Genomic DNA, 21,001 nt, shown 5'->3' with positions numbered 1-21,001 from the left:
TGTAGTGGGAAGGTAAGGTTTTGAAATCTGGATTATTTTGGTAACGCACCACAGGGATCGTAGCATAAGATAGATCCAGACCCTTTGTAGAGCTCATGTAGTCTGGATACGACATTAAGCTGAAGGTTAACGTTTCATATAGTCTAGGTGCATGGAACTGGCGTTAAATTCAAAATGATAGTATAAACCATTTTATTTTCCTGTTTTATCTCCAATCTATGCAACGCTGTAGCCAGGAAATAGAATTTTCCCGAATAAAAACAAGAACTTGTATTCTTCTTCTTTTACTGCACTACAGCTCTTAGCCGAGCCTTTGCTTCCGTAAGGGTCTGCTTCCACAGTCATCTGTCTGCCGCTGAAGATTTCCAGTTTCGAATCTTCAGTTCCCTAACATCCCCTAATACTGAATCCCACCATCTTGCTTTTGTTCTTCTTCCTCGGCTTTTGTTACCCTTCACTTTCTCTTCAAAGATTCTTTTAGCTACTCTTTGTGTTGGCATTCTACATAAGTGACCGTGCCATTGTAACTATGTCTTCACTCTTGTACAATTCGTACAGCTCATGATAGTATTTACTTCTATAGTGATTACTTTCCACTCTCGTTGGTCCAAATATTTTACGTAGAATTCTACTTTCAAAATTTCCTATTAGTTGTTTATCTTGTTCCCGAAATATTCAATATTCGGATCCATATGTTGCTATTGTCCTGATTAATGTCTTGTAAATTCTTGTTTCTGTTGTTCTGGTTGTCTCTGCGTCGAAGCAAGGGAAGTAAAGCGAAATAAGCTCTGCTTGCTGTTGTGATTCTGTGGTTGTTTTGTGATGATAATATTATCTCTAAATACATGAATTCATCTACCACCTTGAAACTGAATCTGTCAAAACTATTGTTATTTTTTTCCTATTTTCCTTTGAACTTCTGGATTTTTGACTATTACTAATAGCTTTGTTTCCTTGGCCCAGCTCCTTGGCTTTTTCAGCTAGTTTTAAGAATGCTTCTTTCATTGATTTCGGATTCCTTGCTGGGATGTCTATATCATCTGCATAGCCTAATATTTGATAGCTGTGGTTTGTGAGAAAGAACCTGCATTACAGGGGTTTAAAATGTAGTTTCATTCTGTAAATTTAAAAATTTCGGACGGTGGAGTCTGTCTTAATATCCCTTTCCCTTGTAAGTACCACTTTGGTGCTAGGGCAAGCTTCCCAACCGGATCGTCGCGCAGCTGCATGGTATGTGTCATCACATCTTGAAATTTAAAACAAATTTTATATCGCCCAGAATATCTATAAATCTCAACGACTGCAACAATGTTAAATTCTTATCTAAAATAACCTAAGAATGTTGTAATTCATAGGCATTAAGTAAAGTATGCTGTCAATTAGAAAGGATTGAGGGCACTGCGTTAGGTGCGGGGTGGCCCTAAAGTAGGTATACAGTTCCCTTCTGATCAACGCATTGCTTTTTATATAATTTCTTATTGTTATCCATCAAGTTTATTATTTGTTCGACTTAGTTTGTTTATTATTTGTTCTTAATGTCTTTTTACTTATATCTTACGCTCGGAACAGCCGAAGCAAATAAACCTATAAGCTAGAATGTTATACTTGATCAATACAGGGGTGTATACCTACTTTTGGGCCACCCTGTATAATTGGAAATAAAACTAGTTTTGAATACTTTCCACAAGGCATTCATATACAGTACTTTTATTAGCATTTTTTACAGAATATGCCAAGTAATATATATATATAAAAACAACCTTTGTACATACTTGGCTAATAAATATCAATGTGTGTGTATATATATAATATTTACAAATATTTACTTATATCTGTATAAAGAACATTTATATTTTATACCATACAAATATACAAGCATTTACAAACATAATTCTCTAGTTACGTATAAAAGTAACATTTTTTATTTTTTTATCGGAACAAACAAAAAAAAATATTTTTATTACAGCAGACTTCTTCCAAGATTTCTAACAATATTAATTCTTCTATGTTACGTTTATTATATAGTGGTGTCAGCAGGGTGTTTCAGAGGTTAAGCCTCCTAAAAGGCTGAGGCGTCTTCCAGATGAATTAAGGTGAGTGTAAACGCACTGCTATTGCCAACAGATGGCAACACGTATCCTTTATCTTTCCAAGGTATTTTGTAGGGTGCAACAACATTCACAATAATTGAATTAATTTCAAGACATAAATAATCAAATTGTATCCAGAAAACAAATTGAATAAATAATTACAGAATAATCCGTGCACTTTTTCATTATTTTGTTTTATTCATTACACAAAGGACTTGATTTTAATATTTAGAAACATGTTCTTAAAGTTTGAAGTTGAGTCAATCTCTGTCTCTATTTCATCTCTTGAAGTTGAGTCAATTATTTCGAATAGTGACGTTTCCTACAAAGTACATTGGAAAGATAGTGAATATGTGCTGCCACTTGTTAATGATATCGAGCCTTTAAGATCGCCTTAGGCTCCGTAAGTATATAAGTTTTTTTTCAATTCTGGTACGAAAATTGTTAACCTTGACATAGTATGCATTTTTTTTAAATAATAGAAGATTACTTGCTGTTGCTCTACAATAATAAAAGATCACCAAAAAATACATACATATTAGTTCAGCTAACTAGTAGGGCACTATTAGAGCTGTACGTCAGGGTGCTCTCTCTACATATATAGTCATACAGCCACATTTGATGTACTGTATTTTTACAAAAATAAAAATTAAAGATGGTACATTGATTCTTGAGGAGCTTGAGAGCACTTGGTACCTCCCCGTATGTATGGCAGTGTAAAAAAGAATCCTCTCAACATTTTAGTTTAACAATGGTAATTTTAAGAAAATGATTTTTATCATATTTAATATCTGGATAAATAAATGCCAAATGGTTTATTTTGAAACTTGATCAGCAGCATTTCTTATTTCAACGAATACAATTAAACATTTCAAACAGGATTTACGCCCCACTTAGTATAGCCATGTCTTTCATAGTATAATCATGTCCCCCTCTAGTTCCTGCTGAGACCACTACTTTTATGGCATGTAATATTTACTTGCGTACATGCATGTGTGTACTAAAATACACTGTATTTGTACTCACTTTTGCTTATTTATGTAATGGTTACACTTATTTTATTAATATTACTATTATTATTGTTATTTAAAAAGGAAATATTCGTTCTGCATCTGACATATACTGATGATAACATAAAAAATATTTGGATTGAAACTGGATGCAAATATGTATATACTATATTGTGTACTGATGGTGTCAGATCTCATAAAATTAACTTAAGTGTATTTGTTAGTAACGTAGTCATGTTAAAAAAAAAAATAACACCCAACTTTATTCCTGAAAATCTGCAACTACTGTTGTTAAAAATTATTGAAATAATAATTTTAATACGAATACGTATTGCTGGAAGTATTGTTGATTTCTCGAAGAAATCAAATATAAAATTGTTTGAATATCGGAATATCAACCATTCTAGCTTATTCTTTGGAATCTTTCAAGACGAAGAAAGTAGCGTATACGTAATAAAGTATACAGATTTTTTATCTTATTAAATTGGGATGACTTGCGAGAGACAAAGGAAGAAAATAACGTAGTGCAAAATTTATGGATTATGGATTTAGAAAGTGTCATAATGAAACAGCCGGTCAGTAGGAAACGTAACAGTTGTGAATTTCTCGGAAAAAGAGTCTAACAATTGCTCGTAATTGCTGGTTTTACTGTAGCAACGACAAATGTTGGGGAAAGATTGTTGTTTTTAAGATTTTGAACATATTATGCATTGTTGTTACGTGAATAATCTGACTTGTTCAATTTCTTGGCGTAGTATCTCGACTCATTGCAATGGTGTTTTAGGGCATTGAGTAGAAATTCTAGTTACAAGGTACAAGAAGTTTATTCGATTTATTGAGAAAAAGGATAACAGTTTAGTAAAGTATTCTGGAAAAGTTGGAAGTCTAAATAAAAAGTTTGAATGTTATACGAAAATTTAGAATGTTTTGATCTTTGACCTAAAAGAACATGGAAATGATACAATTACACCCTAGAAGATACTTGTTTACTAATCAATCTAACATCTTTCATTTTAACAAATCGAATCCAGATTAAATGGAATTTCGCAGTTACACTTGATCCTTCCCATAATGTCCAGTATTTTTTACAACATATTATTCTAATATGTTTCCTTAAGCGCCAGAATACTCATCAACTAATACATTAATCTCACCTGTCTATACACTTACCCTCAGATAGAATTGCAACGAACATAACCTGCATATTCTTTAATCTTTTGAAAAAACCTACGTATCGAAATATACAATTTATGTATAAAAGTAAAGGCATTTGAACATAATTATGGATGTTGTCTTTTAACCTGACTTTACGCGTGACTTGAGTATACAGATAACCAGCTATCTTAACTATTAAATTATATAAAATATGTAAGCTGAAATGATCAGTTTGTTGGTTGTGAGATACGAGAAGTACTGTCTAGAAATCCTTTACGTTATATTTTTTTAAATGACAAATATAAAAAATCCGTTTCACTATGATGCAAACTAGTATCTGTAGTACATTATAGATATGAAAACTACATCTGGTTCAGGTTCTAGAAACTTATGGTGTTAAAACCGATCTTCTACATCAAACAACAAACTATTTTAGCATATATGCCTTATTTTATATCTTTATATTTAAGTTCGATAGAAGTTTTAACAATTATTGATAAAAACTCGGTTCTTTTAAACTATTATAATAATTATTCATATGGTTCAGCTGTTAACTTTCAACTGAAACTTTTCTTGTGGTGTGTTAATATATTTTAGTGATAAACATCAGCCTACAATTTATCTCTTACAAAAAGTAACCGTAAAACTTATATAGATCGATCATTAGTGCAAGATTTGTTTAGTACAAGAAAACTTATAAGTTTTGACAAAGAAGTTAAAGAAATAATGCACTGCAGTGACGTTACACAATACGGATTTGAAACGCCAAGTACCTTTGATATAGTTGTAAGCATGAACAAATATTAGCTAAGGGGGAAAGAGAAACCAAATAGGAATGCTCGAAGAAAGAACATTTAAAATAATGAAGAAGAGCGAAAGAAAAAGTTTACAAAATACTATTCTAGAGACGTAATAGAAAGTAAAGTAGAAGATAGACAAGGGAAAGAACGACCAACTGATGAACGGAGTCAAAACGCAATACTTCCAAGTCAAAATCGAAAGGAAAGTGCATACAAACTTTTCATCTGTAGCAAATGACCAGCCAATGTTAGCAAAATATTTATGGTAATGATGAGTTAAAGATGAACAAACACTAGCCCAGCGTAGTATTCATATAACAATGTAAAATTCTTTTATACACAAAATTAAAATTCCATTTATTACACAAAACGTCAAGTCTGTTTCTCAAAAAACTCTCTTCTTCTTGAACGAAACGTTCTTATTAAAAAAAAAAAAAAAAAAAAAAAAAAAATACCAATTCAATTACAAAAATAATTACACTTACACTTTCGTTCTTTATCCGACAACCAAATTGTATGTATGTTAAGTGATAAAAATTAATGTTATATGCACTAATAAAATTATAAAAGTGACAATGTAGTATATTTCGCTTTTACCTGGAATGCAATAGTCAAAAATTAAGGTTTTACACTTCCATGAATTTGTTGAAAGTCACACAAGTAATCTAACATTAAGAAAAAAATCTACTTTCTCTGAAAATTAGAATACAGAAAGAAAAAAAAACTGATCACCAAATAGTTTCACATTATTATTACAAAGTGATATATGATACGGGAAACAATTTTTCAGAATTACTTTCACATCATTCATCAAAACTGTACTAGGTACATATATACATATAAGTAGACGAATCAGAAAATAGATTTATTATTCTTATATAAATTTTTATTCTAAACGAAGGAAAATAAACTGAAAAGGAGTTGCATCATCAATGTACGTATTATTCTTACAATATGGGCTGAAATACAGAGTTGTCTGTTCGGATACTAGAGGCACAGACAGACTTTGTGTTTTCATTTGTACGTATATGAAGTGTTCTGGATACAATAAGAATTTTAACAACGAAATATGATGAGCAGTTTTATTCCTTTAAAACAATATTCGTAAAAAAAAAAATTAAAAATAATTAAAAAGAATATACTTGCTACAACGTGTGCTAATCAATTAGTTCGGATGTATAAAGCTGATCGCCACTGTTCTTCAAATTTATTATTCTAAAAATTTTACTGGAAAAATTTCATTATTTGAATGCATTTTTCAAATAATCATTCGAAAGAGCTATTCAAACTTCAGTAGCACTATTATTAATCATGGACACTATCTTCTGTTTTTTTTCTGAAATATCGTAAAAAAAATACATCAACTTTTAAAACAAAATTGTCTATTAATAATTAGTATTTTTTGAGATATTCCAAAATTATTTGCAATAACCACAGAAATCAAGTTGAAATATGTATTTATCAATAATAAAAATAGTTGTATCCCACTAACATTGACTAATCTTTTTAAAAATTATAGTTTTAAGTACTAAAGAGATAAGTTATAAAATAGTTACAACTGTCTTTAAGCTCTGCAATATTTTAAGAAAAAGTGTAGAAAAACACCATTGTTAATATTCAGTATTTAACGTAACAATAACTTTCAATTATGAATATAGATTTGTATTGGGAAAACTAAAACTGTATAAATTAAAGCATATAAAAAACAAATTTAACAGGAACTGTATGTTATAATTCAACCAATCTAAAATAGTTGTATTTTAAATACCAAGAATAAATACTCTCTAGTTATTGTAACATTCTGATCACGTCATACTAAACAAAAAGTACCACAAAAGAAGTCCAATAGCCATTGCTGTGTCGTAGGAAAGAGCTATCACGTAAAAAATCCGCGCCAATGAGAATCAGCTGCGAAGCCAATACAGTTGTCTATGATCAACAGTGTAAATAATATTATGTATAAATCTCTCTTGTCGTTGACAAGCATTCAAAAATGACTAAAGAGTTAAATGGGGCAAATAATGTATAAACAGACCAAACATTGTATTTATTGTTGCTAAATAAGAAACAGGCTACATACTGCCCTTAATCAACGTTACCAAGTCTCAAATCCATTAAGTTTATTTAAAACATCCTTCATTACATCAGCAACTTCTCGGATAAACATCTTATTTTCTGTTATGTGAAAGCACATACAGATCACATAGATGCTCACAAAATAAGTCAAAGTTATAAATATTAAATTTACACAACATTTCTTATCATCTTCTTATATTATTTTTTGAAATCAGTTTAGATGTGAAAACAAAGAGATTCTTTCTTATTTTTAATGCTACCAAAGTAAACCAATAAAATTTTAAGCAAATAGTTCACATTGAAAATAATTTAACTCTGTGTTAAAACGCTGACAATATATTTTCATAAATATAGACCAATGTGGCTTCTCATAAGACTCGAATATGTTACATTTTTAGCGCGCGGCAAGTAAATATATTAAATAGTATTGAATATACGTATTTTCAGCGGCATAATATTCATTTAAAATTTGAAACTTTTGACCAATGTTCCACACCTATACGAGTGTATGTAATATTTCAGTGTTAAGAATTTAAAGTCCAGATAAATTTGGGAACACCGCAACTAATTTTATCTAACTCCAACTGCGTGGCCATCAGACTTCCTTCCTTGCACATTATATGAAGAAGTGAAAATCATAACGATATAAGTAAATAAATCTAGTTTCCGAGAAAAACAAATAGGTTGATCTCCACTTTCAAAGGAAATGTGCGATTATGAATAACTATATCTTTAGCAAACAACATTGTTCTGCTCAGATCCCCTTACGTCATCAACTTTCCAGTTCTCATTCATGAACTTATCTCAATTTTGACCAAAATGTTACTTACACACTGTTATGGTTTTCAGCCATTTGTATATATATATATGTATATACACCGTATATATCTTAAAGATAGGAGAATATGACGAAGCACTGGGTGGTTCTCAGCATTACGTACTTAATGATAGTTAAATGCATACATTTAGTTTCAGTTTTGTCAAGTACAGTGTTAAATGTAGAACTAATGGTATGATGAACTTATCAACATTACAGATGATGGAGGAGGGGAAAAGTTGGTTTGAACACATTAGTTATAGATGATGGCAAGATTATTTGTTTCTTTAATATTGTCACTGGCACAAACATAAAACTTATGGTTTACGTTTTAATAACTCGTTTTCGTAACAGTGTGTCGTTTGCAAGAATTTATTTTGTTTTATTAAAAAAAAAGATACTAAGCACACACACACATATACACACTATTTTTAAAAAAAAGTCAGACACATTTCTGGAGAACTAGGTGTAAAAAAAACACGAGTGAACGTTCTTGATCTATATATATACATATTGATTCTGCCAACTAGACTTTACAGAACTGACAACTGATCGCGGTAGATAGTTCTTTCTCAAAACAGTCAAAATGACAGCGTGGTAATGCATCTTTGAAAAGTTCTTGATAACACTTTCACTGTTTGACATTTTCTTCACACGTATCGAGTTAGCTGCTTGTAGAACTCCTGTAGACACGCGTATAACTGTGTAAATGTAGGCCTTTCTTCAGGACTTAGCGCCCAGCAATACGCCATCACAGCAAATCTGAAAGAAGAAGAAAAAGAAGAAAAATAAAGATATTCACCATCCCGCAAAACAAAAGTTCAAACTAATTTAAATCACCTATTGTATACTAAGGAATCTTTTTTGAAAACCAGGCTTATTTAGAATATTTTGCACTCATGTGTGAATGCACAATCTTACAAAGTGGAGGAATTAAAATTTATCAGTTTCTTGAATTTCAATCATATTTTTTGAACAGTGCAATGAAGTGAATCACAAGAAACATCAACTCCATCTTTGTTATAAAGAAAACATTGTATTTGCTTAACATTTAATTTCAAACTGACATTTAACAGGTCTTGTTCCTTGTGTTTTCCACTTAATTCTTGTTCTAAATAGCAATTCATGTTTATTTATTTATTTCCAACTTTTGACTAAATCCAAAGCCCAAACTCTGGAAGTAAAAGTCTGCAAGAGAAATAAATACCGGGTCATTGCAAATGATTGACATGATTTCATGAATTCACTGTAGCTTTACAAAACTTTGCAGACGTATTGAAAAAGTAAGTTTGTGTGTGTGTGTATGTGCTGCAGGTTCACCTCTGATTTCTGCCACGAGAGTGCAGCAGTGAGTATTTATTCAAGATGGTGACAAGCGCAGAGAAACGTTATGTTGCGTTCGAGTTTCATTGACATCAGTCTGTCCTAACAGTACAACGACACTTCCGAACTAAGTTCAATAAAGATTCACCAACTGTCCAGTCCATTCGGCGATGGTATGCACAGTTTACAGCTTCAATATGCCACTGTAAGGGGAAATCATCTGGTCAACCTACAGTGAGAAATGGTTGAGCGCATGCAAGCGAGTTTTGCACAAAGCTCACAGAATTCGACGAACAGAGCAAGCAGAGAGCTGAACATTCCACAACCTCCCATTTGGAACATCTTAGCGGAAATGATTGAAGCAGAAGCCTTACCGTGTGCAGTTGCTACAAGCCCTGACGCCTGATGACAAAATCAGATGCTTTGAATTTTCGGCACAGTTGCAACAGCTTATGGAACAAGTTGGGTTTTGTGAGAAATTTATTTTCAGTGGCGAAGCAACATTTTTTTGAATGTCACCTAAAAACAAAGTTTTCCAGTGTGTCTGCAAAGTTTTTGTCCTTTATGCTCTGCCACGTTATTTATTTATTTATTTATTGTATTAATATCCAAACGTATGTTCGAGCTCCTTCGTGGCTATACGTACGCACCTTTGGCGAGGGAGACCCGGGTCTGACTCCCGATGGGAACTCAGGTGGTTCGGACCCAACGTTAAGTTAAGACCAACGTCTTACATAGCGTCGCTCTGAAAACAAAGCACTAAACTCTTAATCAACCAAACCAAGAGAAGGAAGGCTGGAAAGTTACTGATCTAACCCAGAAGGGAGGGCTTCTGATTGGTGAAACTATAATATCTTAGAGAGTAATGTGTACATGTGTTGGCTACTACATGCCATATTCTAATTTTAACTGTTCTTTTGATAGGTATCCACAAGTAAGCAGCTCATCGAAGATTGTGCAGTAATTCGTGCAGAAAGGTTTAATTGTCAGTCAAATTCATGACATACAAAACACATTGTAGGACAATTCCCATTCATTTCCATCGTATTCACCCGTAAAGTGAAATAAGTGACTAAACGTGGACAACAATCATGGAATGGATGCTGTATCTAATTGGATGGACATACTTTTTTTTTTTTTATTTTAAACATTGGGCTACAGAAGTTGCAGCATTGTTGGGAAAAGTGTATTAAACTTCAAATGGACTATACTGGATGCAAGTAAAAATTCAGCTTAATAGCACGTCCCTTCCGTAGAGTCGATCCTCGTATGTGAATATTAACAAACCATTTTCATGCTCTGATTACGTGTTATTTCTTTTTTGTATTAATGTTGTATATACTTACAATTCATCGGGGCAGTTGATAGGCTGTGCCAATCTGTAACCGTCCCTGAGGTAGGCTGCCATTTCAAATGGATCTATTTCCACATACGGCTGCTGGGCTAATGTCGTTAGCTCCCACAGTAGAACACCGAAAGACCACTGAAAAGATAAGACATACACATCAATTAATATTAAGTGCATTAACATGATATAATGAAAAGATTTCAATGACCTCTATATATTGTACAACTAAAAACTTAAGGCGTACAGGGAAGTATATCACACATTCCCAGTTACAACATTTCCCAGATTCTGGTCAATCTAGTGATTAAACTGCCAGGTTACTCGTTTGTTATTTTTGCAACAACGATTTTAATACTCGTCTCACTGTCGTATAGAAGACATCTTTCTTTTTCTTTTTAATTTTAGTCGAAAATCCTATTCTAGTCACAAAACTTATGTATTTAAAATATAGTTAGAAATAATTACAAGATATATTTAATTTTGTATAACCAATAGTTCATGATGTAAGGAAAAGAGGCCAATGGTTGAAATTAGAAATTAGATACGGTAATCATTATAACTTAGTACAGGGAGAAAATTCATTATATCCTAATATAATCTTAATAATGACCAATGCTTTTTTCCGTCGGTATGCAACGGTCGGCAGTACCGGTACTTTTTATCTGAAGTTTAAAAAATGCTGTTCCAGTATATCCTTTAACAAAATTTTGCATTTATGAAATGAACTTGTCAATTTAAATCGATCTGAAGACTAGAACAACAATATGTTATATGCATTTAAAAGGTAATAGACCGACAGTTTGTAACACTTGCTAATTTCTTTATTTTGTTTAGATTCTGTCTTCTCAGCCGTTAAAATTCGGCTTAAATGAACGAGAAGCAGTTAGTGGTTTCCGTAGGTATCTTCAGGCACATATTCTTCAACATTCTATTTCCTCTAAAGCACATTGTGGCCACAATTGCAATACATTTCAGCGACTACGAAAGCGAGTTCTTTCATATGAATTTTATACAAACTTCATCTAGTTAATCTCTGCTTGTGGATAAATTCTGCACCGATGTTTATCAGGAGAGTAGGATTGCCTACCTCTTAATTTAACGTTAGCAAATATGTGGTTTCATGGTTGTTCCAAGATGATCACTCCGCAATTGATACCAAAGCAAGAAAAGATCTAGAAACGACTAGGGATCTCGGTCGCAGCGGCGTTTCCTCCATGGAACAGATGCAACAGCCAATCCATTCATCGAAATGTTGATCTAAGAAATCCTTTGTTAATTTGCGATTCACCTCAACACCTGTACTATTCGCACAACTTCATTTAGTAAACAACTCTTAAACAAATCACGTACGAAAAAAAAAAAAATGGTTACCCGTCCCAGTAACACTAAGAAACACAGTTGAGCCAGGTGTAGTACAAAATAATAAATAATAACGCTCGCTGATGCTGATAGCTCTTTTCTTTCTCTATTTGTTTTATGGAAAGCGACTTTGTGTCCAGCCTGTACAATACGTAGGCTATCGAGAAATGCTGTTGCATTGTAAAAATTTTATCCTGTATAAGTGGCCATAAACATGCTCAGATTCATGATCATGCTCCACTGATTCATGATCTGTTTACCGATCGGAAACAGCACTTCACACCACTTGACGGATGATATGTGTAAGTTTTTATAATAATACATTCATTAGCAAGTACCAGCAACTTTTCTTTCAGGTAAAAGCACTAATAATGACTATTATTTAAATGACTAGTGCAAGCTTTGAACAATAAAAGTATACTTTTCACCCAAGTGACTGATAAAGTTGTCAGTATTTGTGTGGTTTAAAAAAAAAAGGAGGTTATGCAGATAATTTTCTTCCAGGAGCATAAAGAATCGATACTATTACCGAAACACTCAGTATATTAATTTTTTTCAAAAGGAAAAAAAAATATTCTAATACAATGAAATGTTCGTGCTTATTATTATTATTGGTATCAGAATCTCCGTCCCGAAATAAAATCATCAAAAGGCACACAACAAAATAACAAATATAAAGCTATCTGACAACCGAAGGAACTAATCTTTGTTATTATTATTCCCTATCCCCGAGTCTAAGTTGCTATCAATCTTGGGAATTTTCGTGTACCACACACATTACAGTGGTTTCTTATCTTTATTCCAAACAAACTCTATTTTCGTCCCAACTCTTAACAAAAGAGAAAGTACAAGAATATATATAGCCATTACGGGTCTAGAGAACAAATTGCAACCTCTGCGCTGAAGACTGAGTGCTGTTCCTAAGTCTCCCCCGCAAAGTAACGACACACTATCACGCAAACTAATAATAAAAACTTTTATTTCGTTGACATCAAGCGTCGACCAACACCCTTTCCATTTCTCAACTCTTAACTAACACTTATAGCAGTGTTACCAACACTCTGAAACACCATAATTTCACTTTCTGAAAGTTAGGATTTCTTGCTGGCTTGCTGCGTAAGAATATTTGCGGGTTTATGTGTGGAATAAACATATGTTTTACTTTCTTATCAGCTGGAAGACTACATAGTAGAATAAACTAGAGCACAAAAGATTACAGTGGCCTGCGATCTGCCATATATGGAGGATTCTTCGTAGAGCCTACGTGAGAATATCAGTCAATAAGAGTGAAGCCATTCCTCTATAGATACGTACACATGTTAGACATAACTGATAACTTTTTTCTTTTTTTTAAAGATAATATTTAGGATTGGAATTTAACGTATGCCTTGCTATACGATTAATGTGATCGACTAATCGAATGATACACCGTAATAAGTGGTGTCACGAGAAGAATTATAACGAAAATACTTAAAGAAACTTAGACACAATGTTTGTTCTCCATAAACGGTCATAGTTTTGGATACTATGCATCTGAAATGATCTACAACCATAGGCGGGATGAAGGACATAAGACTAGCCTCTAGAATACTATTAGACCACAGGCAAGGTTATTTTATTTCTGAGAACAGGTCATGTCACCCTACCAAAATATCCTAGTTACGTCAATGCTCCCAACCAGTGGTGATTACATATCTTTTCCGGCGTGAAAGTAGTTCCGCGAAAATATTAGTAACCTACATTGAGCGTCGGAGATATGTTCCGGGGAAGAAATGCATAGCTCCGAGTGAGAATTTTCTTCCCAGGCTACTTTTTGACACCATCACTGCATCTAACAGAAAAAAAAAAAAATGTTGAGCCAATGTAATCATAAGACAGTTAGGTAAGCAATGGGTAGTAGTTATTTGCCTACATAGATCCTTCAACATAATCGTTTATACCAATTTGTACAACTTTAAAAAAAAGTAATTTAAAAATGGGAAACGATTTTCATTAAAGCTGTTGGAAAGTGTTTGCTGGCGTAACTGTTTTCGATGTGCAACTACTGCGTGTCACCTGTTTCACTGATATTTTGTAGATTAAAAATTATGTTAGGCAATGAATAAGCTTACTAAAACATAAATTATTCGTTCCGAAATCTAAAGTAAATATTTTTGATACACTAGTACCCCACTGACCAAGGACATTTAACAAAGTAATAAGAAAGAACGAATTTGACCACTCTACGGGAGGAGAGAGAAACAAAATGCTATTCCGGAAGAACTGAAAGAACTTCAACGATACAAACTTTTCAATCATCATTAGGAAAGTTTTAGGAAAATTTGCAGCAAACTTTTCTTTCAACTGGCAACACTGCTAAACTCTCGGCGAACTACAGGATAACTTTATTTCTTTCTTTCCATTCCATCAAACCAGTTCCAACCAACAACAGAAGAAAATAACACTCATATTCAATATTTGAATCGTTTTTGTTACCACCTTGATGGAAGTATGCATTAACTAGAAATAACATTTACGACACTTAGTGCATTAAGCTACGAAAACATATCGTTGGATAATGGGTTGCTTTACACAGCTCCTATAGCTCTTCTTTCTTCATCACCTTTTAAATTTCTTTAAAAGAGCAAACGATGAATCATTATGTACAAATGGACGTAAAGTGAAACTAATTTCAAAGAAAATGAAGCAAAGCAGCTGAGATGCACGTAATTCTGGAAAATGTTGTTTGAAGACTACAGACCGCGCACGAACTGAGGGTTCTAATATTGCTATTGGTTTGTATTGTAACTGTTCACCTGGGGAATACGATTTAAGTACATTACAATGTGCAGATTGAAAACAGCCTATTACAAGTATATATTTGCAAAGCACATTTCCTAATGACCTAAAATTTCGTATCATAAAGGTGACTTTGTTATTTTACTAAGGTGAATTATCTTTAGCACGGACAGCATACTTTTCATGTAATAACGCAAAGCGATGAGATTTCAGTTTTGTTGCTTGCACAAGGAAATAATTTTTGTGACCCGCTGAGAAGTGACTCTTTTTAGTTTTAGTCCCACAATCAGTGGCGTATTTAGGGGGGTGACTTCCGGGCTTAAGCCCCCCCGAAATCTTACTTAGTATAGTAAAGTAAATGAAATATCTTGCAGAATTTTCACATTTCCAGGCAAAGCCCCCCCGAAAATTAGCAAAGCCCCTCCCGGAACAAAATCGTAAATACGCCACTGCCTACAGTTATGCTCTGAGACTAAGGGAGATAATGAACGAAATGGCAGAATAAATGGGCCAAACCCAAGGAAACCCACGCACAAAGTATTTTTCCACTACAAAGCTCACTTGGTGAGAGCTGCAACCGAACCAAGGACCTCCACGCACCAGAACTGAGCGTTCTACGTATCTGCCAACGTTCTTAATTCAAAATGTTTTTTAAATGTTCCAACATGTTCCATTAAATTCTCTATTAACTGAGAGAATCCAAAGCATTCGCTGCAAGAGTCATTCTTTCCCTAAACCGTACATGGTCCAGGTTTTTACAGCATTCACCATATAAGTTCCAAATTTTGCATGCAGCAAAATTTAAGGAGTGAAGTCAGGTGACTGAAGTGACCAACCTAGTGTTCGGAAAACACGAAAACACGCCCTTGATTTTCTGACATCACAAAACAACGCTGTCAATGTTTGAACCACCATAAATTCAAAAGATAGCAGTAGTAATTGGCACTAAGTAATAGAACTGGGTGAAAGTTGCGAGAGGATGTGCAGCTTTATTTAAGTATGAATCGCCATGTAACGCAAACATGACTAAAAATTAGTACTACAAATAGTTAGAACTGCAAGAGTTAAACGAGACTCGGCGTAAGCAGCAAAATTATGATATTCGCGATTCTACGGACTTACAGAATGCTTGAAGCGAGGTGCGACAATCAATACCGATCAATACCTCAACACATTTCATTGTTGCAGCAGGGAGATCAAGATTTTGGTACTCTAATGAGGGGTGATATCTTCTTTCACGATAACCCTAGGATTCTTCAGCTATGCGCCATTAGAAGGTCCTCGCTCATCGATAGTACAGCCCTGATCTGTGCTTATGCTATTTTCGTAAGTTTGCAGAATACAAAAACAAGCAAGTTTCGTCTCACATTGTGAAATTACAGTAGACTTCCGAAGTATGATATTCTAGGATATATATATATATATATATATATATATATATATATATATATATATATATATATATATATATATATATATATATATATATATATATATACATCGGATGCTTGATTTGACTTAATTTTGAGTTTAGTGTCCCTTTCAGCAGCAAAGCTATATGAGACGTGGACCTACAGTTAACGTGGGATTCTCCAAACCACATGAGCTCCCGACGGGAATCAAACTCGGGTCTTTCACGTCAAAGGCGCGTATTCTAATCGCTTAGCCACAAAAGAGCTCTCCTTCAGGTTACAATGGAGGGATAAAGTTGGATAAAACCTACTGTTCCGGTACTCAATACTCCGATCTCGTGATCTATTGTCATGTTTTCTTTCATTATAGCAATGAATGTTGAAACAAGTAAGAACTTCCATCGCTTCCGGTCTAAAAAAGGAGATAAGAAGGTCGAGAAGAAACTCATTCTTGAGACGATGAATCCATGCTAAAAAAGCTATATCTCGCTATCTCTAAGTTTTACCTTTGGAACTCAAACATGTTAGTGGATTTCTGCCACTCCCGGTTTTAGCAGAGAGAGAGAGAGTTAAAAATGGAGATGGAATCTACTCTTGGGACGTTTCAATCCACATGAAAAACTGTTTCTTGCCAGTTGTGCAAACTACTACTGTTCTTGTTCTGCGGTGTTCAACACTGAAACCAGAAATGATTCATTTCTGTTAATTCTGGTTTGAATAGGGAGTTAACGGAGAACATGAAACCTCCTTCATTCTTTGTTCTGATACCTGTCGACAAACAGATAAAATCGTTCCATAAAATTTCCCATACTTACTCCATACTCGTAGGCTTCCCATACTTATTCCATGCTCATAGAAGACTTCCCATACTCCATACTCATGGAAGACTTCCCATACTTATTCCATACTCATAGAAGACTTCCCATACCCCACTCACGGAAGACTTTCCATACTTATGCCATACTCTTAGAAGACTTCCCATATTTATTCCATACTCATAGGAGACTTCCCATACTCCATACTCATGGAAGACTTCCCATACTTATTCCATACTCAGAGAAGACTTCCCATACTCCACTCACGGAAGACTTCCCATATTTATTCAATACTCGGACTTCCCATATTTATTCCATACTCATAGGAGACTTCCCATACTTATTTCATACTCATAAAAGACTTCTCATACTTATTCCATACTCATAGAAGACCTCCCATACTCATAAAATAGTTTGGAAGCCTAAAGAAAATTAAAGAACTCCATGGTCGGACCAACAAGTGTAGAAGAGGGTATAGCATTGGATCCACTCACTAGATGCAAGAATTCATCAACAGAGACATATGTCTTCTGGTACCAAGTAAGAAAAGCATGTTTTCAATGTTGAACAATACTGACATGTGACTACATTTTGAATTTTCTTTCTTATCTTCCCGAGTTTCATTTGACTGACTCTCATACATTAGCAAGTAATGGCAACATTAGAAAGGACACAGGTGTACATTAATAATAAGAAAAGAAATTATGACGTTTGTTTCTATTTAAACGACTCTGTGACTCATAACTGCGATAAGTACAGGTAAGTAACACCTTTCACCACAATTCGCGTTATTTTCAACTTGCAAGTCATGTTTTTCAGTCTCAAACCATACAAAACAATGCACACACTCAAATACACATTTTCTTTGTTTCTGTTTTTTTCACCTTATTTTACACAATAGTTTGTCCAGAGTTCTCTTTCGTTACATTGTATTTGTTCTAAATGCAAATACGAGCAACCATCATTAGCACATTCACCACAGCCAGATGTCATAAAAGAATATTGTAATATGAGAAATGGGCAACACGAGAAACTGTCATTAGGAACACCAAATCAACAAGAACATGATAATTACTTGTGACAAGGGAAAAAAGGAAAAAAGCAACTAACGCTATGGCAAAGTAAACAAAATGATCACTCATACCTGGATGTTCCTGAAGTATCAATTAGGTAGGTGCAAAAACAATTCAGCTCTTTTATTTACTTAATCGAAACTTCAGTTTAATATATTTCTGTACGACACAGGGTGTCCCATAAGTCAGTTGGTACAATTTGATTTTTAATATAGAGGTGAAATACAAATCATATCTCTACCATAATTTTTATGGAGACCTTCGAGTAAAGCTTGCTTATATGGTCTCAGCTTCAAAGTTTATTTTTTTTTTTTTTTTTCATCCTTTGGAGGCTTCTTCTCGATATTTCATACTCCTTGGATTCTTTTCTTCTTGATTTTCTTGGTGATTGTACAAAACATTCTACAATTAACAATCAAATTCTCTCCTAAGCACATTGATTTAACCTTATCTGCACGAGGAAGTTCCCCTAGCAACCCAATCTGTTCAAATACTTTATTCAGTTTTTGAATATCTTCGCAAGATGCCATGCGATGTTTGGAAAACGATCTACAAACACTTTAACGACTACCTAACAAAATCTACTGTCTATGGAATCCGGTGGTTCAATGCTGCATTCACAAAAGCCCTCCTCCATTGACTTCTATCCTTAGCCAACTGGATCCAGTTTCTACTTCGTATTCCTACTTCTGCGAGATCTATCTTAATATCGTCCTCCAATCTGCAGCTCGGTCTTCCTAATGATCTTTCTCCGATTGAGTTTTTGGTTCAATTTTTTGAAAGTGTTCCTACTTTTTTTCCTTCGAGCTACATGACCTGCTCACTTAAGGCTCATTGATTTAATGATCCCAAGAATCTTTGGTAAACCGTATAAATTATGCAGTTCCTCGTTTCGAAGTTTCCGCCATCATTCATTCGCGTCCCCCTTTGGATCCGAATATTCGCCTCAGGTTTTTGTTTCCAAACAGTTTTAGTCTGGGTTACACTTCAACAGGGGCGGATCCAGGACCGACTTCTGGGGGGGCGGTGGGTTTCATACTGCTACTTTTAAGGGCTCCAAACTTTGGGATGGGTTTTATTTATATATATAAAATAAGAAAATTTCCTCTTCTGGGGGGGGGGCGATCGCCCCCCGCTGGATCCGCCCCTGCACTTCAACAACATCACTGTAATTGTGGTTATGTTTCCATCACATTTGCAGCACAAAAACAACGCTCATCTGTGGATAGTATTTATTCTATTCATTGTTTCCCAACTAATATATATTAACTACACTAACAACAGCGGTGTTCATATAAACAGCAACTTCACCTCACACGAGAGTCTCTTCACTGACAGTGTCACCTGAATTATGGAAGCCACTGCTCTAGTCAAGTAGTAGTGCTACTGAAGCCAGAGTCTAGCAATTATCAGTGCTGATTGATCTATGGGTCATAGATATATATAGGAGAGCTTGCCCCAGTGCCGGACAGTACTAATTTTAGCATTCTGCCATTAGAGATCAGTCAGCTATTCTACATGCGTCTGTAGTATTTATCAACAGGGGTAAGTGTTTGGCGCCACTTGTCTCAAGTAAATCGCTAGAAATTGATCCTCACTGCTGTCTTGCGTTAAGCATCTAACTTTTACAGAAGATTTTCACCCTCCTCAGGTAAGTAAAGTAAATTTATCTCTCATAATATTTTTTAATAATTAAAGAAGCGTACAATGTAAAAGCATTAACTAAAATTATCATAATTTTTAGTTGGTAATATTTTTTTCTAATAGATCGTGTGATTCCAGTACCGTACACTCCGAATGTTTTCAGTACCTGACAGAAGAAATTATCTAATTAGTCTTAGTTGAAAAGATATTTAGGATGGAATTTTTATTTTCAGGAACCTATTTCAAGGATGGCTACATTCAAGAAAGGGAAACACGATGAAGAAAGTTGTAGATAGTGTGTTAGCGGGAAACTGCAGTGTTCGGAGAGCTGCAGGACGAAACAGAAAAAAATACTGTCACGTAGTGTCTTATTTGTGGAGAATGCTTCGATGGGATTGAGTACAGTGCTGCAGTTGTCGAGGATGGTCACATGTTGCGTGTACCGACAGTGAACATATTGAGAACTTCATTTGTGAAAATTGTAAGCAGCGAGCTTATTGAGATGAAGCACTTAATTTGAATCTTTTGCCTTTAATTTCCTACACATTATTGTTACTGTAGTCTTAGTTTTATTATTACTGTAGAAATTTAAAATTTTGTTGTTTTAACCAATGGTTGTAACAGTAGTCACTTTTGTGTAAAATTTAGTAGGGAGAGAAACATTGTTGCGGTGAAGCAATATTTTATTTCACTTTTTTTTTTAATTTGCTACTCAATTTTCGTAATTTTAAACTGAAGTACTTGTCAGCTAATATTGTAAGAACTGGATAATACAGTGAAACCTGTCTTTAGCGGAATCGAGCGGGACTTGCAAAAATTTCCGTTAAGTCAGGTTTCCGCTTAGTGGAGGTAGACCTTTCCTTTCTTTAAAAAAAATACATGCTTATAAAGGGGCATACTGGGAAAATATATTGCTGTACGTACATTGTTTGATTATAGTACTTCTTTCTTCTACGAATAAATACAATAAATAAATAAATACAAAATATGCTATGCACACGTTTTCTATATTTTTCTAATAGCCAAGCAGGGTTTTCTGTGTACATTGCTGCTTGGCTGCTTGACTTTCCGCATATACTTTAGCCTGAGAAATTATACTAAGTGAATCAGAATCATTTTTCCGTAAGGCAAATTTTTGCAGTTCCTTTAAACTTTTGAGAGAATCTTGATATGTATTTATTCTACACTCTTCTCGGAACTCGGTATCGTATTCCTCTTCTTCCTCTAATCTTGTTTTCTTCTTTCCGACATTCCGTATGATTTTTGATTAAGTTGCGGGGATTAAGGACAATTTGCGGGGG

The 21,001-nt window shown here is 34.2% G+C and overlaps 1 protein-coding gene across 3 annotated transcripts in view; it reads right to left on the bottom strand.

The window, feature by feature from the left end:
• Nucleotides 1-8,336: 8,336 nt before the first annotated feature.
• dnt (tyrosine-protein kinase Dnt) overlaps nucleotides 8,337-21,001 on the bottom strand; it is a 314,732-nt gene continuing 302,067 nt past the window's right edge. For all 3 annotated transcript variants that reach the window (XM_081755891.1, XM_081755892.1, XM_081755894.1), the window contains 2 exons: nucleotides 10,618-10,754; nucleotides 8,337-8,710 (listed from right to left, as the gene is read on the bottom strand). In XM_081755891.1, the coding sequence (XP_081612017.1) occupies nucleotides 8,599-8,710; nucleotides 10,618-10,754 (249 nt within the window). In that variant the 3' untranslated portion in view covers nucleotides 8,337-8,598. The remainder of the gene's footprint in view (nucleotides 8,711-10,617; nucleotides 10,755-21,001) is intronic.

This window comes from Thermobia domestica, chromosome 4 (assembly GCF_964235325.1).
Source record: "Thermobia domestica chromosome 4, izTheDome1.hap1.1, whole genome shotgun sequence".
Taxonomy (NCBI): Eukaryota; Metazoa; Arthropoda; class Insecta; order Zygentoma; family Lepismatidae; genus Thermobia; species Thermobia domestica.
Note: the sequence above shows the minus strand (reverse complement) of the source record. Positions and strands in the feature narration are given on the sequence as shown.